The following is a 27,716-nucleotide window of genomic DNA, read 5'->3' on the forward strand; positions in this document are numbered from 1 at the left end:
TTAAAATAAGTTGGAAGATTTGCATAGCTTAACTTAAAGGGAGAAATCTATAGGAAAATTTGCAGCATGACAGATACGTTTGGAGTTAAACAGGGTTAGGAAAGAAAAAAATCAGGACCTAAGAATCACTGTTGACTGATTTTCAGAAAAGTTAAATCTTTCCTTAAAGGGCAATGTAAGTACTGGTGAGGTGTGTTCTTTTCAATTGTGTTAAAAGTTATTTTCTGTATATTGAAGTATAAATTTCCTACAGAAGGACTTTGGTGCTTTAAATTTATTTGTTAGATAAATGTTTTAAATGTGAATACCTATCATCTCATCTGTTCAGCTATTAATCAGAAGTTTTAATTGATTTGTAAGCATTATTGGTGTCCGCAGGGATGTTAAGAATAGAGTTCCCTCTAAACTACACACACCATTTAACTTTGGACATGATGTTCCTTTGCTGACATTGGTCAAGGTCCTAGAGTTACCAATGTAAAAGCATTGCAAAAGCATCCTCACTGTAAGCACTATAATGATTCAAGAAGAAGGCAATGTTTTCAAGGCAATGTGAGATGACCATTAAATGCCAGGATTGCTAGCAATGCCCATGCCCCAAGATCAGATTTTTATTAAATACGTCTCATTCTATTCTAAGAACCATAAGTGAAATATCCTGGTCTAATCAAACTGATAACAACTTTTCACATTTTTTGCTCCATATTCGATGCATAATTGTGCTGTTAAGTGTATGTGAAAGGCAGGTGAAGGAATAGAAATAAAGAGAAATAAATAAAAATAAAGGTGATAAAGCCTAATAAAGGATTTCAGTTTACTTTTGAATATATGTTTTTAAGGTATAACAGATTTTTATTAAAAAAAGCAAAGGAAACAGAATAAAATGATACTTTACCACATCATGATGAAGAATGACTATTGTTATTAACTCAGTCTGTTTTTGTTCAGTTATGTAGAAAAGAAGACTTGATTCAGGAGTTGAAAAATGACAAGATTGCCTTGCAGGCCAAAGCTAATTCAACTGCAGAGAAGGTAAGTGTTACAACTGATGTGTTACAACTCGGCTTTGACATAAATGTTCTGGAATTTATCGCAAAAGAAATTTTATTTATCGTAATTAGAAATCAGACATTTATGCAGAAAACAGTTGACAAATAATGCTCAATTAGTTTGATTTCAAAAATATTCTTTGGCCATTTGTATTGATAATATCAACACTGTACAGAAATGCACAGTGGCATTTTGATGTAATTATAGCATAGAAAACCTGCAGGGGAAGTTTGGTTTGTAAATGTGGATGTGGGGAGCAGAATTTCCACTTTGGGCACAAATTAGAGAAGTAGTACAATGGGTTAAATTTTACCAAAGGTAGGCTAAGTGTCAATTTTGGAGAGTTTTCTAAAAATTTATTTTCAGGTTCTCTTGCAAATTATCTCATGAAATTCTCTGATGCTCATCTTATTATGTATACTCCACAGCTCTGTGGCAGAACATTTGATCTACTGTGCACCCACAAGTACTCACTACTTCTGGGATTTCCACTGCCGATTCCATATTTAAAGCCCAGCTCTGTGCAAGGCCAATCACTGCCAGCCATGAGTAGCCCTTCACAGTACATGCATTGGAGGGAAATAAGAAAGAATAAGTTCTGAAAGAACATAGAAATAGTAGCTCGCATTCTTAAATATATTGTTACTGCACATCATTACCTGCCTGACCAATGTCCAGTATAACTGCAATTACAGAAATGACACCACTCATTCTGAGCACCATACCATGTTAAAATGCCTGCTTGGAGGTTCCTACGCTTTCCATAATGATCACGATAGCATAACCTCCTGTCATTGTTCAATGTGAGAACATCACATGTTCTTGGAAAACCTTCAAATTGTTGAAAGTATCAACTTTTATTGAAAAGCAAAGAAAGAAGCTAATGGTAAAAGCTGCATTTGCTTCTGTGACTAAACAGGAGCAGTTTGCCTTTTGAGCATCAACAAATTTACAGTCAATGAATGATTTCATCCAGCATTGATCTGTTGAAAGCGAGTGCCAATTACATCCACTGTGAATTATTGCACCCAATGCTGCACCATTCCAGTATGATAAAGGTGATGTTCCCCCTTTTCAATGTCCTCATCCTCCTCAGAAGATTGTTCCCACTTTCCCTGCTCTTCAGCATCCATCGCATAACTTATTTGCTTATTGCAGTTGAGCAGGCCAAATCAATCAAGAACTATGCTTCACACTATGTCTGGAGTGTACTGCAAGACCCTTCCAGATTGAGTGAAGCATCAGAACATCATTTTCACAAGGTCTATTATCTGTTGTTAAATGGCTCTCTTGGAAGAATGAGCATCATTGTATTTGTACTAGATTTTATTCAAAGTGTTACATCAACTCTGAATGCAAAAAGTAGCCCTTGTCCCCCAGAAACTACCCTTGTAAGACATCTGGTCATTGAAATAAAGCAGAAACATGAAAGTTCTCAATAATATGGGCAACACTGTAGCTACCAGGATACCTGGCACAGATATGACATTGAAGATCACAGTTGACTTTCATATTAACAGAAATAAAACCAATGTTTCTTCAAAGTCAGCTACATTATCATATAACTTAAATCAGTTACACGTGAAATAAATTATCAAACATACATGTTTGTGTCGACGAGCTTAAAAGAACAGGCCCAATTATTATAGCCTCTCCAGAAAATTTGGTGACCTATCCAAACAGGCTGAAACAGGCAATGGGACTGTTGTTGCAATGCCTCTGCATCTGCAATGCAACAGACAAATGGAAGCAGAAACTGCAGGGAAGGGATACTGCACAAAAGGGGAGGAAGATAGCCTCTTCACAAAAGGCCCTGCTCACCGGTTTTCATGTAGAAGTTTTTCAATTTCGTTAAGGACTACTGTATGAGGGCACTTGAGGTTCAACAAAAAGGTATTCAGAGAACAATGCCATCTCTTTCAACTGAACCTGCAACCTCACACCAAGTCAAAGGCAGCGCTATCAGCAGCCATCAAAGTCAATGTCACTGTAAATGTCAGTGCTATTGGATCAATCCAAGCAGGATATGTGGCATAGAGAGCATTTTGCTGCATTCTTTACATTACTGCAAAAGGAATGCAATAGTGGTTCTCTGCATACAAATACAGTAAGATTCATCATTTTCTTTCCACTAACTGGAGGGAAGCAGGATGTGCAGATTTATGACTTACCATAGCATAGCAGGATTTTCTAATAGTTTATTGAATGCATACTTGTGGCTACGTGGATCTTACTTGCCAATGGGGCAAGATGAAGCTGCTGTAGATTAGCAGCAAAAGAGGTCACTGTTGTATTAGGTATGAGTTGCATTCACTTACCTTGACTACTCATGTGAGCTCATTAAACCTTTTGCAGCATTTCTTCTAAGTCCTCAAGGCTGAACTTAAGAAATCAATCTTCCTTGCCACTTTCTCCTATTCATTTGGAAAACCATTCTCAAGGGCCTCATTGCCCTCCCCACTCACTACACCATAGAAATGTGGTCTATCTCCTCTTCTTAAGGTCCCCAACATTGTATCTGTTTTGCTGGGAACCCTCACCCTGCAGGAAATTTCAGGAGTGATAATCAAGAATAACTTCTTTCGAAGTTCAATAATTCATAAAATATAATTGAGTTTTGAAGACAATTATCATTTTGATAATGTAAACATGAATCCAAAGGAGTAAAGAATTGTCTGTTTGAATAATTTTGTCACTATTTAAGGTGATAGTTGGGTTAGAATGAATAGTCTTCTAACATACTATGCATATGTAGCATGCCACATATTTGATATAATTTGATGCCCAAAGATAATCTATTATCATTATTGTTGCTGTGTTTGTTGTCTGTCATTTCCAGTCTTTTCATTACTTCATCAAATTGTTTTCAAATCTTTTTGTTTGTTCAATGGATTCAATTTTAATATTGAGCAACTGAATTGAATGGGCTGCTAATTAACAATGATCCATTTCTCACATCACACAAGATCAAACTCTACCACAAAGAGTTTTTGTTGTTTTACTGAGACGATCTGAGCAGAGCATAGCTCTTTGAAGCTTTCAGAAACCTGCTTACTCTCATGAGTCAATGAGCCATTACTAACCTACAGTAGGTCCCTTGTCTCCAGTTAAAACACTCATCTTCACTTAACAAAATTCTTTGTGTCTCACACTGACATTGCATTCCCCTCCAGATCTGTGTGCATCCCACATTTTTATTATGAAACCCTCCTTTATCCTTCCCTTCTGTTTAGACAGAGTTTGCAGGTGCCTAAGTCTTAGGGTCAGATGATTTTCTGCCAGAAAATTTCCAGACTCGACAGATCTACCCTAACATAAGGAGCCCATCACAAGCAATTTCTACTCTGGGGGAGGCAGAGGCTTTATGTGAGTGGGCCTTCTGCCTCCAAGGAAATTTGGTGGCTATTACAGAGGAGGGTAAATGCAGAAGTGGGCTAATTAAGGGTCTACTTCAATTCTCTTGGACTTTATCTAGCTTTATGAAAGGCTGTTAATCTGTAGTCTTCATCCCTTAGACATCATGCTCCCTCCATGATTTCTCCTTAACACACCATCCATGGCACTCATTCTTATTTCCATGCATTCTCATGCCCCCATAACACCTCAATAGTCACTAATTATGTTCACTATGAGCAGAGCTGGTGAATCATTTGGAGCTGAAAAAAAACCTCTCACTGATGCACACTTGATTAAAAAAAACTCTTATTCATAAATTTAATTTAGCAACTTTCAAGTCACTCGTGGATTTAAACATCTGTTCCAAAAACATCAAATATAACTAATCATTTAAGAGCTTCTTAAAACTTGAATCAAAATGCCACTTCAGATCTCCCTGGTGAAACCAGTGGTTTTGAGATTTTGCAATTCAGCCAAGTATTCATAATGGGCTCAGATATAATAATAGCCCTTAGTAAGTGTCAATGATGAAGTCTGTTGAAACTGCAGGAATGAATTGCTTGCTTTTGTGGGAGAGTTTAGGATCAGAAGGGATAATCTCAAAGTAAGGGGTTGCCCAGTTAAGACAGATATGAGGATACATTCCTTCTCTTTAAGGCAAGTGAATTTGTGGAATTCTCTATCACTAAGAGATGTGAAGACTGAGTTGTTAAAAATATTCAAGAGTGACATAGATGGATTTTTAATCAGTAAGGGAACCAACAGGCCTGGGGAAAAGGCAAGGAATTAAAACTGAGAATTATAAGATTAGCCATGATCTCATTGAATAGTGGCAGACTTGATGGGTCGAATAGCCTACTTCTACTGCTACATTTATGATGTTAAGGATGACAATGGTTTTTATTAATCTACATTAGATGGCAATCAATGCACTCCAGAAATGTGTTTTTCTTTTAACTTAAGTTAACTTGTAACTTAGTGTTTTTCATTTATAAAGGTTTGAAAAGTTAACTAACTTCAGATCATGATATTTAAACACTATATCTGGTCTTCAGAAACCTTTTTATCTCCTTCATAAATTTACGATTCCCATATTGTTCTAAAAGCAGTGAAACAATGAAAATTAGTTTTGTTTAAACTCAGCACTGTTTTCAAATGGTCCAACAGATTTTGGTTTCACACCTGATGTGGGACTTATTGAGGTTCATAAGAATAAGTCTGAAAAAAGAACTGATGATAAAAATACCATGGATCAGGCTGTGGCTTTAACTACAACTAGAAACCTGAGATGGATAAGAAATACAAAGGAGTGTTTTCTTCAACTAATACAGCTGAACACATGACTGTACTAAGAAATACAGAAGGTAGTTTCCCTCCTGACAGTGCATTAAAAGCCATATTTTTAAACATTGGCAGAAGTGCATTGTACACCAATTCTGTTGCATAAAATGCGCTTAGAATGGGATTTGATGTCCACGACAGTGGTAGTAGGTGTGTTCAGAAATTACCTATAGATTGAGTTGATGTCTCGAAAAAGGTTTGGCTCAAATGAAAGTTATATCTTCACCTGTAATTATATAATATCTGACTGGGAAAGAGATGTAACATTTACAAGAATGCATTCCAAGTAACTTCCCTTGTGTATGATGCAACATGCAAGTGCATAGATTATAAAGAAGAGGTGATTCAAAAACAAATTATAAAAAACGCGGCATGAATCTGTTTCTGAATTGTCCACAAAGAGCAGATACTTGAAAGTTGTGTTTGTTTTTTAACATAAACAAAATCAGAAATTGCAGGAAAAGCTCAACTCAAAAGATCTGACAACATCTGTGGAAAGAAATCAGAGTTTACATTTCAGGTCCAGTGATCCTTCTTCAGATCCTTCTTTAAAAAACAGAAAGGTGGATAAATCTCCACGATCTGATCAAATGCATCCCAAGATGTTGTGAGAAGCTAGGGAAGAAATTGCAGGGTCCCCAGCAGAGATATTTGTATCATCTGCAACCACAGGTGAAGTGCTAGCTAATGCTAATGCTATGCCTTTATTTAAGAAAAGTTGTCAGGAGATGCCAGGGAGCTATAGATTGGTCAGTCTGACATCTGTGGTGGGTACCTTGATGGACGGGATTCTGAGAGATAGGATTTACATGCACTTGGAAAGGCAAAGGCTGATTAGGGATCGTCAGCATGACTTTGTGTGAGGGAAATCGTGTCTCACAAACTTGGCTGAGTGTTTTAAGGGTGTGACCAAGAAGATGATGAGGGCAGTCTACATGGACTTTAGTAAAGCCTTTGACAAGGTTCCACGTGGTAGACTGGTTAGTAAAGTTAGATTACATGGGATTCAGGGAGAGCTTACCAATTGGATATAAAATTGGCTTAATGATAGGCGACAGAGGGTATTGGTGGAGGGTTGTTTTTCAGACTGGAGGCGTGTGACCAGCGGTGTTCTGCAAGGATTGATTCTGGGTGCACTGATGTTTGTCATTTATATAAATGACTTTGAGAAGAATTTAGAAAGCATGGTTAGTAAGTTTTCAGATGATACCAAAATTGGTGGAACAATGCACAGTGAAGAAGGTTATCTAAGATTACAAGCAGTTCATGATCAATTGGGCCAATGGGCTGAGGATTGGCATGTTGGAGTTTAATTTAAATAAATGTGAGGTATTGCATTTGGGCAGGACTTATACAATTAATGATAAATCCCTGGGGCGTGTTGTCGAACAGGGAGACCTAGGGGCTCACGTACATAGTGCCACAAGTAGACAGGGTGGTAAAGAAGGCATTTGACATGCTTGCCTTCTTTGCTCAGACTATTGAATATGGGAGTTGGTGTTTTGGACCAGGCCAGATCCACTCAAACATTTTAAGAATAGCCCAGATCGTAACTTCTTTAGCGTTGTTTTAGGCAGATATAAGGTGGATATTCCAAGAATGATGCAGCTTGTCAAACTACTTGGTTTCAAGTAGAACAAAATTTATTTACACGCCACCAAATGAAACAAGCAAAGTAAAACAGAATTTAGAATAGCAACTATTTGAAAGCCCAAATGATGCCATATTCCTGCAACTCAACAAAGGAGCTGTTCCAATTTCCTGCAGCAGCCCCATAAAACATCCCTTGGCACAAAAGGTAACTTCAAATACAGGTTCTTACAGGAGAGAGAGAGACAGCCAGAAATATCTGTTGAAGCACGGAACCTTTTCCCCCAGCAGCTTTCTTTGAGCAGCAGCTTCAAACATACTGCCCGTTAAAACCTAAACCAAACCAGGAACAAAACCCTGAACTGGGAGAACTGGCCACTTCCCTTTCATTGTACATTGTAAAAAAAACCTAAAAGCCTTTTAGACCATAGGATATAGGAGCAGAAGTTAGCCCATTCAGCCCATCAAGTCTGCTCTGCCATTCAATCATAACTGATAAGTTTCTAAATCCCACTCTCCCATTTTCTCCCTGTAACATTTGATCCCCTTGATACTCAAGAACCTATCCATCTCTGTCTTAAATATACTCAATGACCTGGCCTCCACAGCCTTCTGTGGCAATGAATTCCATAGATTGACCACTCTCTGGGTGAAGAAGTTGCTCCTTATTCTCCATTCTAAAAGGTCTTCCCTTTATTCTAAGGCCATGTCCTCGGGTCCTAGTATTTCCTAGCAATGGAAACATTTTCCCAACATCTACTCTGTCCAGGCCATTCAGTATTCTGTAAGTTTCAATGAGATCCCATCCCCACCCCCATCCTTTTAACTCCATCGAGTATAGACCAAGAGTCCTCAAACGTTCTTTATATGTTTCCTTCCTGGGGTCATTCCTGTGAATCTCCTCTGAATACGCTCGAGGGCCAGTACATCTTTCCTGAAATGTGGAGCCCAAAACTGTGCACAATACCCCAAATATAGTATGACCAAAGTCTTATAGAGCCTCAGAAGTTGATCCCTGATTTTATATTCAAGTCCTCTCAAAATAAATGCCATCATTGCATTTGCCTTCCTAACTACTGAGTCAACCTGCAAGTTTACATTGAGAGAATCCTGGACTAGAACTCCCAAGTCTCTTTACACTTCAGATGTCTGAAATTTCTTTCCATTTACAAAGTAGTCCATGCCTCTATTCTTCCTATCAAAGTGCATCACACTTTCCCACATTATACTCCATCTGCCACTTCTTTGCCCACTCTCCAAACCTGTCTAAATCCTTCTGCAGCCTTCTCGCCTCATCAATGCTGCCTGTCCCTCTATCTATCTTTGTATCGTATGTAAACATAGCCAGAAAGCCCTCAGTTTCTTCATCTAGGTTGTTAATATATGAAAAGTTATGGTCCCAACACAGCCTTGCGGAACACCATTTGTCACCGGCTGCCATCCTGAGAAAAACCCTTTTATCCCCACTCTCTGTTTACTGCCAGACAGCTAAGCTTCTATCCATGCTAGCACCTCGCCTCTAACACCATGGACGCTTACCTTACTCAATAACCTCCTGTGCGGCATATTGTCAAAGGCCTTCTTAAAGTTCAGATAAATAACATCCATTGGCTCTCCTTGGTCTAACATGCTTGTTATTTACTCAAAGAATTCTAGCAGATTTGTCAGGCATGACCTCCCCTTGATGAAACCATGCTGACTTTGCCCTATTTTACTGTATACTTTCATGTATTCAGAAATCTCATCCTTCATAATGGATTCAGTATCTTACCCATGACCGAGGTTAAGCTAATTGGTCTGTAATTTTCTGTCTTTTGGCTTACTCCCTTTTTAAACATGGGTGTTACGTTAGCAATTTTCCAGTTCTCTGGGACCCTCCCTGACTCTCATGATTCCTGAAAGATCACCACTAACACCTCCACTATCTTTTCGGCCATCTCCCTTATAACTCTGGGGTGTAGTCCATCTGGTCCAGGTGATTTATCCACCTTCAGGCCATTCAGTTTTCCTTGATTGTTGCCTTCAGCAGTGCCTGTTAGCCATTAGCATAGTCCCAAACCCAGTCAAATCAGAACTTCTGCCTTTACAACCCCTCTTGAAAAAAGCTAAGGAGAACAAGTAGCAGCATCATCACAGTTGGGGTGTCATGTTGCAGTTGTACAAGATGCTGTTGAGGCCACTTTTGGAGTACTGTGTACACTTCTGGCCCAACCCTGCTACAAAAAGAATATTATTGAATTGGAGAGGGTGTAGAAAAGATTGACAAGATTGTTACCGGGACTGGAGGGTTTGAGTTTTCAGGAGAGGCTGAATAGCTAGGGCTTCTTTCTCTGGGTATAGGAGATTCAGGAGTGAACTTAAATACGTTTATAAAATCACGAGGGGCATAGATAAAGTGAATCACAAAGGTGTTTTCCCTAGGGTAGGAGAGTTCAAAACTAGAGGGCATGATTTTAAGGTAAGAGGATAAAGATTTAAAAAGGAGCTGATGGGCAATGTTTTCACAAGGGTGGTTCATATGTGGAATGAACTGCCAGAGGAAGTGGTAGTGCAGGTGTAATTACAATATTTAAAAGACATTTGGTCGGTACATGATTAGGAATGATTTAGAGGGATATGGGGCAAACTCAGGCAAATGAGACTAGTTTATTGGGAAACTTGATCAGCATGGACGAGTTGGACCAAAATGTCTATTTTTGTGCTGAATGACTCTCTGACTATGACCTGGATGAGTCACACCCCACTTTCTTCCCATATTGGTGAAAATTGTATCAGCTGGAACAGGGCAGACTCCACATAAATCCACTCTTTTTTTCAATTGAGCACCTCCCTAGGCCCTTCCATTTCTCATTCAGTCTTAAAGAATCCATACTTGAATCAGGCTTTTGATTGTCCCATGATTTGTCCATGGCTTGATTACTATTTATCTATTTCCGTTGTAAAATATCTTCAGATTTTTAATATGTTCAAGTTATTGTATAAACAATTGTTCTTGTTGTATACTGCCAAAGCAAAATAATTCTGTTCTATTCTTGGATTAAACCAATATGAATAAGGAATTCATTAATATGTCCAGCAGTACCAGACTTGAGATTTATAACATTGATTCTGAGATAATAAAGTTGACTTCTGACAATATGCTATGTTAATAATATGTATTTTGGAAATAGCCACGTGAAACTATCACTTCTGGAATCTTAACCTTTGAACCAAAGATTAATTTAGTCTTCTTGTGACATTTGCAGTATTTTTTTCCTGTTGAATGAAGAGTTTTATTGTTTATAAAACAGCAGGACTATTATGATTTACTTTCTAAAAATTGAAAACAACATATGTTTTAGGCTTCATTGTTAATGCTTGACTTCACTGCTATCTGAGTCCTTTAAGGATACTGTATTGTCATTACTAAAGATGTCCTCCCATTAGAGAGAATGTCTCTGTGATAAATTTTCTCTTTTCTGTCCTATCACAATAGAATTTTCAATATGAAATGCAGATTGAACATCTAATGCAGCAGTTTAAATCAGCACAGTCAGAGAGAGTGTCCAGTGATAAGGTGATCCACAGCTTAGAAAGTCAGCTGCAAGAATACAGAACATATCATCATGAAGCCACACAGGAGGTCACTGTTATATTCTAAGCTGTTTTACATCATAGTCTTTCACTTTAATATGCCAATATTCCACTTGTGCAAGGAGAGTAATAGCCTGCAGATTCTTACAGGTTGCAGCAGTACTGATCAAACCTCTCATTAATCAGGCAAAGATTCTTCCTGAAAAATGCAATAACGTGATTAATTGAAAACAGAACTGGAATTCATTGGTTAATTTATTTGAATAGGATTTCTATTAACTGCCATAATTAACTTGCCTAAGTTTCACAGGTTTTCCATTTGAAATGTTAACGTTTAGATATGTGACTCAAGATACAGGAAGTGAGGACTCAGGAAATAAATATTCTGACAAATTTAGATTTGTCATGTGAATTTCTACTCATGATGGCAACGCTATCATAAGGTGCTCCTTTGAAATGTATTGAGTGGAAGTGGCACTGTAAAATCATTATGCAGTTTTCTCTGAATCTACTTCCAGCACCTCATTATCACACTAAATTGATAAGCTTCAAAAGGAAAATTTCACCCAAAATTACTACAGGATGTTTTTTTAAAAACAAGGAGATGATTAGATATTTGTTTGATAGACTTTTATGAGTAGAATCCAAATTTTAAACCTCATTTTTGTCACTGGGACAAATTTCTGATGGTATTTATCACTAACATTACTCAAAGTTCTAATAAGAAAACTGTAAGTCAAATGTCTATTGTTCCACCACAAAGTGGCTCAGAATACCTGCATTATAAGATTCAAATCAGATTATCACCACAAAGGGAAGCCTCTCCATTGTGGCAAATATGGCAGAACTTCATGGAATCCTAATTCCCACTCCTGAATTTAGCATTTCCTGTTTTCATGGGGGCAGGATTGACATCATCCATAGTTCATACCTCCATTTTTCAGGGAGGATGTTGGCCATTTGCTGCCTCCATGAGAAACGTATTTTGGAGTCATTGGTATCTGGAACCTGGATTGTGGAGATTGAACCAAGTAAGATCTGGTCTGTTCTCAGTGTATTTTTTTTTGGATAGTTTGGGTACCCCTTGAAGAGCTGAGGTATCCTGTCAGTATGGCTACATAACACGTTAGGGACAGAGTCAGAGTTCCTTAGAGGGAGTGGGAGGTGGTCATGTACCATTGGGATTATTAACAGTAAAGACGATTGTATGGAAAGATGCACAAACCCATTGGAACTGCCCAACATGTTGAGAAGTGCAAACCTGTCTAGAACACTATTGAAATATCAAGATCTGTCAACCCATCTTAAAATGTGTGTTTATTTAGTCTGTTTTCTATTCTAATCTATTGAGTGTAATCTGCTCTTCTCAATATAGTCTGCAAAACAGAACTTTAAGTCATAGAGCTTCACTTTTCCTCCTCTGTGCATGAGAACTTATGGTTATCAGCTAAGTTGACATGCTAAGTGAGGGAGGAAAAGGTGGTGTGTAGAAATAGGAATAAAGTTAGCATAAAGAGTTTGAGGTACCATGGGACATGGAGTAGTGTAAGACACCTGGTCAAGGATCATGGGAGATGGATGAAGGTCTTAGCTGGCATGGATTCGTATTGATGGGGCTTGGGGTGATGGGGAGTGATAAGAGTGAGAGCTGGAAGAGGCTGGCTTTCTGTCCAGCTCATTGCAGTAACTGACAGCCTCCTTTAAAATTAGTAAACTTGGCAGCCATTTTTAAAAGTCAGGTTTGTGGAGTTGGGATTTCTCCTGCATCTATGCACCTGACCAGAGAACAAAAATATGGGACTCCGTCTTTGTGATTTGTTCTTTTAAAATATCTCAATATGTTTCTACCAAATTACTTTTCTGGATAGCACATAGAACAAGATGTATTTGCACAGTATCTGCTAGAATGTAAAATGTTGTCAAATGACAACTAAAATTGACAGCTGAAGGCAATCTGGGGGAATCAGGCTTCAGTAATATCAAAAAGGGAAAGTTCGATGAAGGAACCCCAATCATCACTAATATCACAATGACAATCCTTGTGAAGTCACACCAGGAATGTATCTAACTAACCCTAGCTGTTAGAATGGTAAGTGCACTTCTTTAATCTGTTCAAGTCCATCAGGTTCCCTTTACATCATATAAACAAGCTGTTGATCTTATGATGTGGCATGACATTTTATTCCTGTTTTAGGTAAATCATTGTCAGGATACAATAAGACAGCTGAATACAGAACTTTCATCTCTTCATATTGCTCAAGAATCTGTTGAAAAGATTTCTGAACATAAGCAGCAGACAATCTACCAGCTGGAGACTGAGACTCAGGCACTACAAAGCAAAGTGCTAGAGCTCCAGACAAAGGTAACTACTTTTCAATGATGGTACAATTCATAGAAATGTGTCTAAATAATAATCAACAACGGTGCAGGTACATTTTTATTAATTCTCTATATCTCGACCCACTGATATTTCCCCCCTATATTTTGGTGGTTTCATTCTTCTGAATCTAATAGTATGGATAAAGGGCTGTTTATCAGAGCAAAACAGCACATAGGCATCATGTTCAGCATTTTAATATTGCAGCAACAGAAACTAATTCTTGTTCAGTTCAAAAAATATCAGATTGAAAAAAATCTTAAATTCATTTAAATTTGTCAAGCAATTTTTAGTAGAATTAGTTACAGTTTGATCAAAGCACATTTATCTACTACATAATACATAGCTTCTGCTGAACTATTATTAAATTAGAAAATTATGATTACTGCTAGCAATTATAGCCTATTAGTTCCAGAAATGACTATTTTTAGAGCATATACTGAAGTTTCATTCCAAAATAAATAGATGAATTAGAAATCATTGTATGTTTGTGTTTGTCTAAAGGTAGAAAAATGAACTTTCTTTTCTATTGAGAGAATGCTGCCATAATGGACTGTGAAAGATTTTATTCTAATCATTATTTCTGAACTAAGACACTTGTAATTTAGATTGACTTGTACACTATTCCTTTGTTTTTCTAAATCAATTTCCTGTTCTGCAGAGACTTACTCAGTAGTCCATTCCATGCAGTCACCAGGTACTTGAGGTAATAAAATTCTGTCTGCTGTACTGTGAAGTGTTTGATGTTACTTTCTATAGAATACATCTACAGTTGCAGAATAATAATGTTAAATTCCCAATGGGTTACATAGAACAGTACAGCACAGAAAACACTCTTCAGCCCTCGGTGTTGTGCTGACCTTTTCTCCTACTCTAAGATCAAACTAACCTACATACCTGACATTTTACCATCATCCATGTGCCAATCCAAGAGTCACTTAAGTGTCCCTAATTTATCTGATTCTACTACCAATACTGGCAATGCATTCCACGCACCCACCACTCTCTGTGTAAAGAACCTACCTCTGACATCTCCCCATACCTTCCTCCAAACAATTTAAGATTATGCCCCCTCGTGATAGCCATTTCTGCCCTGGGAAAAAGCTTCTGGCTATCCACTCTATGCCTCCCATCATCTTGTACACCTCTATCAGGTCACCTCTCATCCTTCTTTGCTCCAATGAGAAAAGCCCTAGCACCTTCAACCTTTCTTTATAAGACATGCCCTCCAGTCCAGGTGGCATCTTGGTAAATCTCTTCTGCACTATCTCTAGAGCTTCCACATCCTTCCGATAATGAGACAACCAGAACTGAACACCATACTCTAAGTGTGGTTTAACCAGGGCTTTATAGAGCTGCAGCATAACCTTGCAGCTCTTAAACTCAATCCCCCTGCTAGTGAAAGCCATATGCCTTCTTAACAGCCTAATCAACTTGAGTGGTAACTTTGAGGGATCTATGGACATAAACCCCAAGATCTCTCTATTTCTCCACACTGCCAAGAACCCTACCTTTAACCCTGTATTTTGCATTCAAATACGACCTTCCAAGATGAATTACTTCACATTTTTCCAGGTTGAACTCCCATCTGCCACTGTCGGCAAGTTCTGCATCCTGTCACTGTCCCATTGCAACCTACAACAGCCCTCCACATTATCCACCGCTCCCCAAACCTTCGTGTCATCGGCAAATGTCTTAACCCACCTTTCCACTTCCTTATCCAAGTTGTTTATAAAAATCACAAAGAGCAGAGGTCCCAGAACAGATCCATGTGGACCACCACTAGTCACCGAGCTCCAGGGTGAATACTTTCCACCTACTACCATCCTCCTCTATGGGCCAGTCAATTCTGAATCCAGACAGCCACATTTGCCTGTATCCCATGCCTCCTTACTTGAACCTACCATGGGGAACCTTATCAAACGCTTTGCTAAAATCCACATATATCACATCCATTGCTCTACCTTCATCAAATGTGTTGTGTCATATCCTCAAAGAATTCAATAAGGATTGTGAGGCATGACTTACCCCTCACAAAGCCACGCTGACTATCTCTAATTAAGCTATACTTATCCAAATGTTCATATATTTTATCTCTCAGAATCCTCTCCAATAACTCGCCCACGAACAACATAAGACTGACTGGTCTGTAATTCTTAGGGTTATCCCTATTCCATTTATTGAACAAGGGAATAACATTTGCCACCTCCAATCATCTGGTACTACTCCAATGGGCAGTGAAAACACAAAGATCATCGCTAAAGGCACAGCATTCTCTTCCCTCGCTTCCCGTTTCGGACTTCTACCCGTAATGACTCAGTAGACAAACCCTCCTCAACAACCTTCCTTTCTGCAGCTGTGATTCTATCCCTGATTGGCAATGCCACTCCCCCACCTCTTTTATCTTCCTCCATATTCCTTTTGAAACATTTTTTGATGGTAAAGGAAGTATGAAGACTAATGATGTTTTCTGCATCAAGAATTGGGTACGAGCAAGCGTAGGCCTCTCGGACCTTTGAGCTTGCTCCACCATCTGGTCGGATTTAAAGGCCAGCTCTACATACCTGCATATCCCTGATCATCTTACATCCCTTTGGAGAGATGAATCAAGAATTACTGCCTTTTGAGGAAAAGAATTCATAAAACTCACAACCCTCCGAGAGAAATACTTTTTCCTCATTTCCTCTGAAATATGTGACCCATTATTTTTAATGTTAAAAATCACACAACACCAGGTTACAGATTTTTAACGGCGTACATCCCAATTATTTTTAAACTATTTTGCTTTTCTTTAAACTTTCAAAAGGATATCAACATTGGACTTAGAGAATCTAGTCGATTAAAACAAGACCATCAATTTGTTTGTTGAATAAGTTAATGTTGATAAGGTTGCAAGGTAACCAAGGTGCAAAGTAAATATTCCAAGAGACATTATTTTGAAGAAAACAGATAAAAAGATTAAAAAAGTAGTAGTCCTGAGAGTAAAGGATGACATATCAAGACCAGTGAGTGAGGATTTGGCTCAGGAATTCACCAGATAGAATCAGTATGACCGGAGATTAGGAATAACAGTATTTGGATACATCCTCTGACAATTATTGCACTGTTGCTCCGAGTTTTAAGCAATAAATAATTGGAGCTTGTAACAAAAACAATGTAGTAATTGTGGTAATGTAGTAATTTATATAGGCATAATAAACTCTAGAGAACAGTACTCTAGAGAAATGCAATTGTGACATTTTCCTGGAGAATTATGTTGCCAAGAAATTGGGATGAAGATATTTGTATTGTACAATAAGGAAGGATTCATTAATAATCTCAGTGAAAAGGTGATCATAAAACAGTTCAATTTCAATTAATGTTGAAAGCAGTAAACTTCAGTAATAAGAATCTTAAATGTAAACAAAGCCAGTTATGTTCACAGGAGAATTATCCAAGGTTGATTTAATAGATAATCTTGACAAAAATGTATGACAGTAAAGAAACAGTGCCAAATACACCCCCTGTTCATTAACACTTAATTCAGAGTAAATGCTATTTAATATTACATAAACATAAAAAGCATTGTGGAAAACGATTTAAAAGGCATTTAGTACGTATAACAATAACATAATTAAGAAAAGAATCATGATCTTGAGAATCAGATGTCTGTAATCCAGTTGAAATTATATTACATAGTTTCGATAGTGACATTAGCCATAATAATAGTAATACAGGTTTTCGGTATTTCCATTTGTTAATGAAATGTTGGGTATAATTCTTTACCTAATCAAAATATAATATTTGACAGAATAGTAGGTTAAAAAGTTTGAATTGTTGTGATAAGCAGAAATTGTAAAACAGGTTCATTGAGCTCAATGTTCTATTTCTGTTTCACTGTTATTTTAAACAGTGTATAAACTTTATAGCTTTTAAAGTTAAATGTCATAAAAGATAATTTTTAAAAGATATGGGGAGGCGATAGCCTAACATGGTTAATCCAGACACTCGGGTAATGATCTGGGGACCGGGGTTCAAATGCCAGGACTGCAGATGGTGGGATTTGAATTCAATAGAAATCTGGAATTAAGAGTCTAATGATGACCATGAATCCATTGTTGGTTGTCAGGAAAAAACCCATCTGGTTCATTCATGTCCTTTAGGGGAGGAAACTGCCATCCATCCTTACCTGGTCTGACATACATGTGTTCCAGACTTACAGCAATATTGTTGAATCTTAATTGCTGCCTAGGATTGGGCAATAAATGCGGCCTACCAGCGATACCCTCAAACCGTGAATAAATTTTTAAAAATTGTACATTTGATAGTTTAAAAATTGAGTAGATAATATTGATTCAAGGAAATTAGTTTCTCTTTTCTGTCCTAATAGATTTATCCATTTTACATGTGTACTATGGTAATTATTACCAATTCATAAAATCATAATTTATCATATAGATATTTGATTCCTGAGGAGAGTTGAACCTTCTAAATGTATCTTTATTGAAAGTTAGGAAGGATTAGAAAGCCAGCAGTATCTGTTTAATGTTTATAAAATTTGACCGAAAGTTATCTTCTTTGTGGATAAAATTGTAAATGCATATTAAAGGCTACAAAAGATCTTTTCTATTTTATTTTCTTGACAAATCTGAGATGTTGTATATGGGGCTGCAACTAAATTTTGTTTAAAATAATTAAAAGCTCTATTTGCAAGGTTGGGGAAATGTGAGTTGATGTGGCACAGTCTGCATCAGCGGATCAGCAATTCAGTGAGTTGCTCTCCCTAGTTTAAGTGAGGTATTGACACATGAAAAGCTTGCCCACGCAAAATGGTCTGTAACACAACAGATGCAATTTTCTATTTAACGGAAAATTGTGGCAGTGGCATATTAGAAGAAAGGGACTCAGCAAAACATTTGCAATTTTTTTTAACCTTGGTGACCTTTACTTCTCATTAGCACCAGCTTGTTTCCCTTCTTGCTGATTGTTGAGCCTATAAAAGCTAATTTTGTTTTAGCACTATCCTCCTTTCCACCCACAAAGTAGTCCTTTATTCTAAAAGTGCCAGCACCTTTCTATGTATAATTGTTGCTGGACATTCTTCAGCAAGCCGGGAGCAAAATTTTATTTGTATAATTCATTATGAGGCAAGTTCATGTTGTTTGTGAACAAGCATAAAAGGTGTTCCTGAAGTTTTGGGCCAAATACTTTGCAATTAGGGTTACATAATTATTAGTCATCAAAGTATTTCTACAGGATTGTGTATTTAAATTAATGACCTCAAGCAAGTATCCAAAAGAAAATAAGGAGCTCAGCAAAGAAAATATTACTATTCAACAAAGCCACAAAGCATCAAAGGAAATTAAAATAATTTGATCACAGCACACATTGCCCTTTACTCCAATAACAACAACTTTCTTAATATAGTGACTTTAACAAAGTAAATGATTTCAAGGTGACTGACAGGAGCAAAAACAAATACAATTTGACACTGAGCAATATGAGAAGATAGAAAGGTAGATGAATAAAAGCTTTTGCAAAGAGATTAGAGCTTCTCAAAGGAGTAAAGAAAGGTAAAGTGGCAGAGACATTTAGTGAGGGAATTCTAGAGCGTAGGATCTTGATAGCTGAAAGAATGGCAGTGGCAATCATGGAATGGTTAAAAGTGGATACGCTCAAGAGACCATAGTTGGAGGAACACAGAGTGCTTAGAGGGTTGTGGGTGGACAGGAATTTGCAAAGTGAGGGTGAGGCAAGGCCATGGAGGAACTTGAAAAGGTAGAAAATGAAAAACATATCTGCCAATCCCAGAAGAGCATGGACCTTGGTGAGTGAGGTGGGAAAACAGGGTGCAGTCAGCAGAAATGAGATGCATGCCTACAAGAAGTAAGTGGCTGGTTCTCTAACTAAGTGCTGAACTGCAAAACAAGAACCTTGCTAATGGGCATTGAGGGCCCTATTTACATTCATCTTTAGAACCCCCAGAGGTAATGATGTGGGCACAGCAAGTGTAGCCATTTCATGTGATTTGCTGGCTATGACTGGAGAGATAGAGTTAAAATGAATGCTTTCTCACTGCCTAAAGACAGAGAAAGGAGTTAGAGGAAAGTGATGCCAAAGTGAACTAAACATTTCAGTACCTGTACCCTTTGGCCTTCTTTTGTGTGCACATCAAAGTCCTCATGTAAGTTTTGTACAGCAAAACAAAGGTGCAACCTTGCTATCTGATGAACTTATATCTATGTTTCCCTTATCTCCCACCCTGGCTACCCATTGTTTCTCCAAGTACAGACCTTTTCTCCATGATATCTGCTAAATGTGTGTACAGTGTGAGTCTCTGAGCTGCTAGCTCTAACTGGAGGAAAAATTAAGATATTATCTCTTCATTACTGCATTCCTGTTCTTCCAACTCTTTCTCTTATCCAATTGATTGGCCAAGTTGTAATTCTTCAGTATCTGAAAGCAGAAAAGTACAAGATTGGGGTTGTGGTAAGGGGAGGGTAAAAAATAAGATGTACATGCTCACGCTATGTGCATCATACAAATCAGAAGAGGTGAGAGGATGAGATAGAAGTGGAAATGAGAAGGAGGATTAGGTACAAGAATATAATCATTTTCAATGTTTTCAGTCCTATCACGGACTACTACAATGACGATGTGTATCTGGCTCCACAGGGATGAGGATATGAAGTCTTTCAGTCCTCTACATGTACAGTGCTGCTGTCTCCAATAATTCGTCATCCTGTCCTGCAAAAGGAGAGAGAAATTTATCAATATGTGTGATGCAGTTTGTTTGTGTGTGGCTACCATGGTTGAACGGCTGACAGTATGAACAAGCTAGGAGAAGTGATAATGATGCTTGCAGCTCTGCTAGCAAGAGGGGTTTAGGTGAATGTTGAATATGAATTAAGATTGATAAATGTTGTTGGTGGGCATCTTATGAGGTGATAGCGTGTTGAGCAGTGTGTGTAGGTATTGATCTAGGTGGTGATATTTGATTTTTGGAGATATGTCCCTGACCTTAACCGTTAGGTTAGGTCATAGAGTCATGAAGATGTACAACACAGAAACAGACCCTTCAGTTCAATTTGTCCATGCTGACAGGAAATCCTAAACTGATCTAGTCCCATTTGCCAGTATTTGGCCCATATCCCCCTCAACCCTTTCTATTCATATACCCATGCAGATGCCTTTTAAATGTTGTTATTGTACCAGCCTCCACCACTTCCTCTGGCAATTTATTTCATACACACACCACCCTCTGCGTGAAACTGTTGCCCCTTAGATCCTTTTCAATCTTTCCCCTCTCAACTTAAACCTATGACCTCTAGTTTGGACTGTCCTATCCTGGGGAAAAGACCTTGGCTGTTCACCCTAGCCATGTACCTCATGTTTTTTAAAACCTCTGTAACATCCCCCCTCAGCCTTTGACACTCCAGTGAAAATAGCCATAGCCTATTCAGCCTCTCCATATAGCTCCAAACCTCAACCCTGGCAACATCCTTGTAAGTCTTTTATGAACCCTTTCAAATTTCACAACATCTTTCCTATACCAGGAGACCAGAATTAAACACAGTTCATTGAACGTCTTGCAGCACTGCATATATTTTTGCAGGACTAGATGCCCAACATTAACTTCCATGTCTATCTGGCCCCTACTGCCTTTTTTAAGTTTTTCTGAAAGGACTTCTTATCACCTTACTTGTGTATAGATGACAACTGCCTCATTCTCTAACTCTAGTACAAAAGCTTTCAGTGAAACGTAAGAAAATGTTCGAACAACTCTGTCTCATCCTGCAGTGTTCTTATATCTATCACAGGCAAAAATCACTTCTAAAATTACTCTAACATCTGCTCGAGCACGTGCTCATTTAAGAAATGCAAGTTGACTTTAAGCATTGCAAGCTTGCTTGAACACATTAGCCTCTCACAATTTTGCAATCTCTGCTCAGACTATGACAACTCAACAGTATACTTTGCATTGGCTATATATCACAATCAATTAAATGAGCAAGCAGTACAGAATTTGCACACTGTTTGTTGGCTCAGAAGCAACAAATATACATTAATGACCCATCATAATATCCACACCAATCTTAGGTCTTTTTCAATTTTGTAGCCGTTGTGATTTTGGCATTTTTGAAGTGATTTAAAGTGTATACTTCCTTTGTAGAGGCTGAACTTGGAGGAACAATTGAATGCAACTGACTTGGAATCTGCCTCGTTGAGAGCCAATCTGCAAACCAAATCAGAAGAAGTTCAGCAGCTCAGAGAGCAACTAGAAAAATCGAAGAAAACTATGAATCGTATGACTGAAGAATTAAGCAAGATTAAAGCAAACTTGCAACTTGAAGTAAGTGCGTGGCATGGCAACAGGGAGAGATGGGGAGCTTGTGGAAAACAAGGAGGAGGGATATGGAATGGGGAGGGAAAAGGGATTGAGAGGGGAAGTCAAAGGGGAGCAAGGAGTAGTGGTGTCTGGCTGGATTAGATGGACTTGCAATGCAGTGTTTCACATGACTTCCAAATATGCTTTACAACCAACGAGGTACCTTTGAATTGCAGTAACCGTTGTAATGGAGGAAGCATGGCAGCCAATTTGGGCACAACAAGGTTTCACAAACAACTTTGAGATAAATTACTGAAAAGTCTATTGCAGTTATTTTAAGGGATAAATATTCATCAGAATATTTTTCCACTTCTTCATATTAGTACCATAGAAGGTTTTACTTGGCATAGTAGATAGCCAACATCAGAAATGAAAACTGAACACCTCCAAAAATATGGGTATTTACTGCACTGTAATGCCAATGTAGATCAAATCTGTGAAGTGGGACTTGGATTCAAACTTTAAGCTGTGTGGACTATCTATCTAGCATTTTAAATTTGTTTTCAGTAGAGCATAAAATTTGGTAAACTGTAAAATAGGTGCCAAACTAAATCTGCCCTGATCCCTTTTGGGGAATTATGTTAAGGTCTGGACTGAATTTGTGATAAATACCTCAACTTCTCATTTGATTTACAGCTGTGATAGTCAGGGATAATAATCAATATGTTTTTCTTCTGATAAAAACATTTATGGAAAAGGTGCATATTTTTGAACTTCAGTTGATCAAAAATATACGTAGCCTTTGAATATTGCAGCTTCAGATATCCTAGATACAGTAAAAAGTTTCATCAGACTTCATTGTGTTACAGCATTGTAATTTAATGAGGAGCTAATTTGTAAGTTTTTTCGGAATTGCTAAATCATGAAAAACAGATCCTGTGTCAAATCTCAAGAAGATGCCAATCTACTGGGGGAAAAAAATAAATGTTGCTGTGTTGTTATAATCCATTAGGGTAGCACACCATAAGTCGAGGCCTGCTGTTCCCAGAGTCAAACCAAATGTTAAATGTTTTTATTTTGAGTACTCCAGTTTACCTGTCTCTCAGTCCAAATTTGAAAGCATAATCAAGTTTCTGCATGAAACAATAATTGTTTATTTATTATAAGGAACTAGATTATGACTAAGTCTTCAAACTCCACCTTACAGACATATACACACAGACAAATAACTAAGAAAATTAGATTATTGACTGAGTAGAATAAAAACTGGTAAGTCAGATCCGTGCTCTTTCCTTCCTGGTTATGATGTTGAGATAATCCTTCTTCAGATAGTCAGGCCCTTAGTGTTCAGTTGAGGTTCTCTGAAAGCTTCTATTGGTCTGTAAGAAGTACAGAGCATTCATTTGGAAAAAGATACTGATTTATGAATTCAAAAATCATAGCTATTGCTACAGGAAAATTATCTGGTTTATTTTAAGTTCAATTTTTTTTTACTGGAGAGAACAAGCAGCTTATGGCGGGAAGAACAACAGCACACCCTTCAGTGTCTTTCTCTCTCTCTCTCTGCCTGTGTCTCTGTAACTTGCTTCCAGTTCCAACCTGTTCAGTTAGCTGAGAATCAAGCAGCTTCATTTTTAAGCTGTTCATCAACTCCTGATCATCTGCACATTGCAAGAATCCATTGCCACAAAAAGAAATTTACAGTTAGCATTCATTGTGTAAAGTTGTGCAGCCATTCTGGTAAATTCTTGTTTTTAAAAGCTGTTCTTTCTTATTGCAATCCACAGCTTTTAAAGATATAAAAATACATGGTTCTTTTAGAATGCAATGACATTTTCATAATAGTAATGAATTTGTCAGCATAAACTTTTACCAACAGCAGAATAAAAAGAAATTGTGTAGATGTCCTATTGAACCTTCCAACAAAAGTACAAAGTTGTTGGTTACCCTTTAATTCAGGTAATGGGGACAACACTTAAAAATGTATCATTAAGAACAAGCCCTCAGAATAATCTTTGGGAGGTAAATTGGATAGCTTCCAAAAATGGGATTTGCACAGTTAACTTGTTCATTGATTGTAATGCAAGGGAAACACCACCTTTGTGTTACCTGCTTATTTGCATGACCTTTGAGTTTAGCCTTTGTTGTTTCTTGATTAGACATATCAACAAGCGGTTACCATCATCAGTAACTTTGCTGAACCACTAAAAAGGAAGTTGCAACGTGACTTGGAGTTATATAACTCAAGCATAGAGTGAGGAATAGCACATGGAAGAGAACACACTCAACGATATTTTGACAAGAATGAAAGAGAGATATCCTGTACTTTCAAGGGATCACTCATCTCCTATTACTAATTCTGGCTTCAGAAGCATCTTTGCTCTTGGAAGACCAGTTTTTGTTTGGTGTGACATTAATCTTTGTTCTGGACTATTTTCCATATCTTCAGTGAATGTGTCTCTCCACTCGAGGATTACTTGTATGAAGAATTTGCTTGATTTCTTTCTGATTCTTTTGTTCATTTTTAATGATACCTTCACATGAACCGAGGCCGTTGTCGCTCATGGAGTGTTGGAAATGCCGTAATGACTGAAGTTTGCTTTTGAGCATTCAGCAACCTTAGTGGTAGTAATTGAAGTCAACTGCTCCATTTCTCATTAGTAGAATAGTACTCTGCCATGACATGGTTCTAGTCAACAACAGCAGGCAATATTGCACTGTAAAGTATTTGTCATCATGCTTGCATTTAGCTTACATTACAGAGGTGAACTGCAGCCACTACTCGCTACATTTGTGTCAGCTATTGCTGTCTAAATAAAAACTCATGTCAGGAATTGTTGGATTGCTAGCCTTTATGTGATGGTTTCCTCCTGGTCTTCAGTGGGCATATGGAACAGAATAATGGTGACTTAGAGAGGGTGTTTAGATTAGATGTTGCTCAGAACAGGTACGCTGATGGTCACATAGCAGCAGTTGTGAAGAGTGGGGCTATATAGTCAAGGAAGCATCAATCATGTCATTTACGTGCCACGAACAGCATGGCTTTGTGGCTGCTGTGCCATTAGCTTGCCAGTGAGGAGCAACACTGGATTGCGAACACTTGTCCTGATGCACAGTAGCCTCTTAATGATATTCAGGGGCAAAAGATTCCCACCATTCAGTAGACAACACTGAGTGACAAATTTATTTGGGAACGGCACATGGTAAGATAGGGCTAGATCTGGACAAAAGGGATACCATTGGGGTGCAATGGGTAGTTAATATGAGGAGTTTGGTAGGCTATGGCAAGCAATCTCATTAGGCCTCACTACGTAACACCCTCCACAAAACTCAGTGGAACTAGAACCCAGCCAAAGAAGATTCAGCTCCCTGTCTCTGCACAATTAAATGCATTTTCCTTAAGTTTGATCCAGTATTAAACCTTTCAAATTAAACATGGATGGTAGAGGTATCCCCCTTGGAACATTCCTTGCTCATTGCAATGATTCTATTCTGTGTATTTCAAACTTTTCCTCTCAAGTATCTGTCTATGTATCTCTTTTCACCTATCCTTTAACCTAATTTACCAATTTAGTTTAGTCATCTCTACTTTCATGCCCTCATGATACCCTTATTTAAATTTTTAAAATAGTCTCAAACCCACTCATCTCTCTCAAACTGAATGAAAAGTTTGGTCATATCATGGTTGCTGCTATCTTGGGATGCTTTCATTATGAAATCATCAATTAGTCCTATCTTGTTACACAGTGCTGGATCTAGTATAGCCTGCTGTCTGGTCAGCTCTAGTACATGTTGTTCTAAGAAACTATCTCAATAACATTTCATGAACCTGTCATCTGGGCCACATTTGACCATCTTACTTTTCCACCATACATGTAGATTCAAACCTCAAATGGTTATGGTCATGCCTTTCAGAAAAACTCCCATATTTCTTTCTTAATGCTCCATCTTTCTATGTTGATGCTGTTTTCTAGTACCATCCCACACATAACCTCTTGCCTTAATCATTTCTTGTCTCTAACCAAACAGTATTCGCATCCTGGTTTTCTGTACTAGGTCACCTTCCCTATTATGCTAAAATCACCATGTTTTCCTAGCTTTCTGTCCTTATTTCTTGTACCTTTCAATATTCAGTTCCTAATCCTTGTCATGCTGCAGCCATGTCTCTGTAGTAGCTACCAAATCATACTTACATTTTCTATTTGCATTCTTTGTTCTCAGTTTTGTTTTGAAAGCTATGTGCATTTTGATACAGAGTCTCAAATTTGTACACTGTATCGTATTTTAGCATGGGTCTCCTTATCATCTTCTCTCTTGTCTTAACCTTGCTCTTTGGTGCATCACAGCTTCGAAATTTAATCCTTTAATCTTAAATTCTCTTATTTACGTGACTCACAAGGGTACTGAGCCCAACATGTTTCAAGTGGAGACCATTTTAATGGTACAGATCCCAGTACCCATGAACCGGAACCTACCTCTCTCACACCAGTCTGTCAGCCTTGGATTTATCTCTAATCTAATTTTCCTATCAATTTGCATATGCTAATAATCCAGAAATTATGATCTTTGAGATTATGTTTCTTTATATGGTGTCTAGCACCCTCCTCTCCCAAACAGAAGAATTGTCTAATGATCCTCAACTCTCAAATTCCAGTGCTGCAGATGAGTCAGATGAAAATAACACCACCTTCCAGCTCCAGATAAGAAATCTTGTATATAAGAAATTAAACAATATTCTGTTTACATGTTTTCATGTCTATTTTGGTGTCTTGTATTAACATTTTGAACTTTGTATTTGTTTAATGATCTACCAACGTGATCCAATGGATTTACTTATGCTACTATGGGAATATATATAAAAGTGCAGTTCCAGTAGCTCAGTTTCACTTTACACAGCGATTATCAGGAATACAACTATCACATTAGTCAAGGGTTACCTGTATCCTTGAAATATATTGTTTATAAAATAAATAAAATATGTTTTTACATACTGCTTTTCTTTCCAAATTGCAATTTTGAAAACAACACCACATCTTTTTAAAATTAAATGCATACGGGAGCTGTTTGTGATACTTCAGGAAAAATGGAGAAAAACTGATCTGGCTCATAGATATTGCTCTACATATGTAGTTTTTGTTTTTTGATTTTGAAATAAGTGATCTGGATACCTATGCTCTTTAACTATAGACACTTTCCCAAAAGCAGCCATCTACAGAGGAACCACGATTATCTGAATATCAATTATGTGAATTTCGGATTATCCAAAGGGGATCTCAAGATCCCAATAGAAACATTATGTCATACAGCTGTTTCAACCCTGATTGCGTCTTTTGTTTACAGGTACAATGACTAAAAACGAACTCGGCTCACTGAAATGCTGCCGAGAACAGTCCTGGACAGTCCAGGAACTGTCTCTAAATGACTGATCTCCCACCCTCTCTCTCACACCCCCAACACTTTCCCTGGAGTTCTACCCTGTACCCCCTTTCCCCAGATAATCTCTCCAACATTGTCCTGTACAGGGCAAGGGTGGAAACTTTCAAAGATTTGCAGTAAATTTTTTTTTTGTGTGTGTGTATGCGTTATTTGGAGACTTACCCCACAAAGGCAGCAGCAGTCTTACTGTTGGTGTGCAGTTCAGCTGCCCCAGGGGCGAGAGGTGGGTGCGGGGAGTGGGCCGGGTCAGCCAGGGGTGGCAGGGCGCAGACTGGGGTCAGATGGTGGGTAGGGGTAAACAGGGTTGCAGGGTGGGGTGTCGGACACGGTTGGAGGAGGGCAGGGATGGGGGTGGGCAGGGTTGTGGGCAAGCAGGGGCTGGGGTGGAAGATATCGAATAGAGACTTGCAGGAAGAGGAGTGTACAGTCCTGGTAACTGTGTAGTCAGTGGACGAATGGTGGATTTTGGTAGCCAGCCTATCCCCAGAAATGAAAACGGAGATTTCAAGGAAGGGAAAGGAGAAGTCAGAAATGAATCACTCTCAACACCTCCTATACCTCCATGGCATCATTCCCATGCAATTACAGAAGGTGGGTATGGGCATGGTGGGATGTACAGGGTTGGGGGCAGACAGGGGGGCGGGG

The 27,716-nt window shown here is 38.2% G+C and overlaps 1 protein-coding gene across 6 annotated transcripts in view; it reads left to right on the forward strand.

Moving 5' to 3' along the window:
* LOC122558290 (polyamine-modulated factor 1-binding protein 1) overlaps positions 1-27,716 on the forward strand; it is a 488,574-nt gene that overhangs the window by 208,715 nt on the left and 252,143 nt on the right. For all 6 annotated transcript variants that reach the window (XM_043706693.1, XM_043706694.1, XM_043706696.1 and 3 more), the window contains 3 exons: positions 949-1,032; positions 13,145-13,312; positions 21,480-21,659. In XM_043706693.1, coding sequence (XP_043562628.1) covers positions 949-1,032; positions 13,145-13,312; positions 21,480-21,659 — 432 coding nt within the window. The remainder of the gene's footprint in view (positions 1-948; positions 1,033-13,144; positions 13,313-21,479; positions 21,660-27,716) is intronic.

This window comes from Chiloscyllium plagiosum, chromosome 17 (assembly GCF_004010195.1).
Source record: "Chiloscyllium plagiosum isolate BGI_BamShark_2017 chromosome 17, ASM401019v2, whole genome shotgun sequence".
NCBI lineage: Eukaryota > Metazoa > Chordata > Chondrichthyes > Orectolobiformes > Hemiscylliidae > Chiloscyllium > Chiloscyllium plagiosum.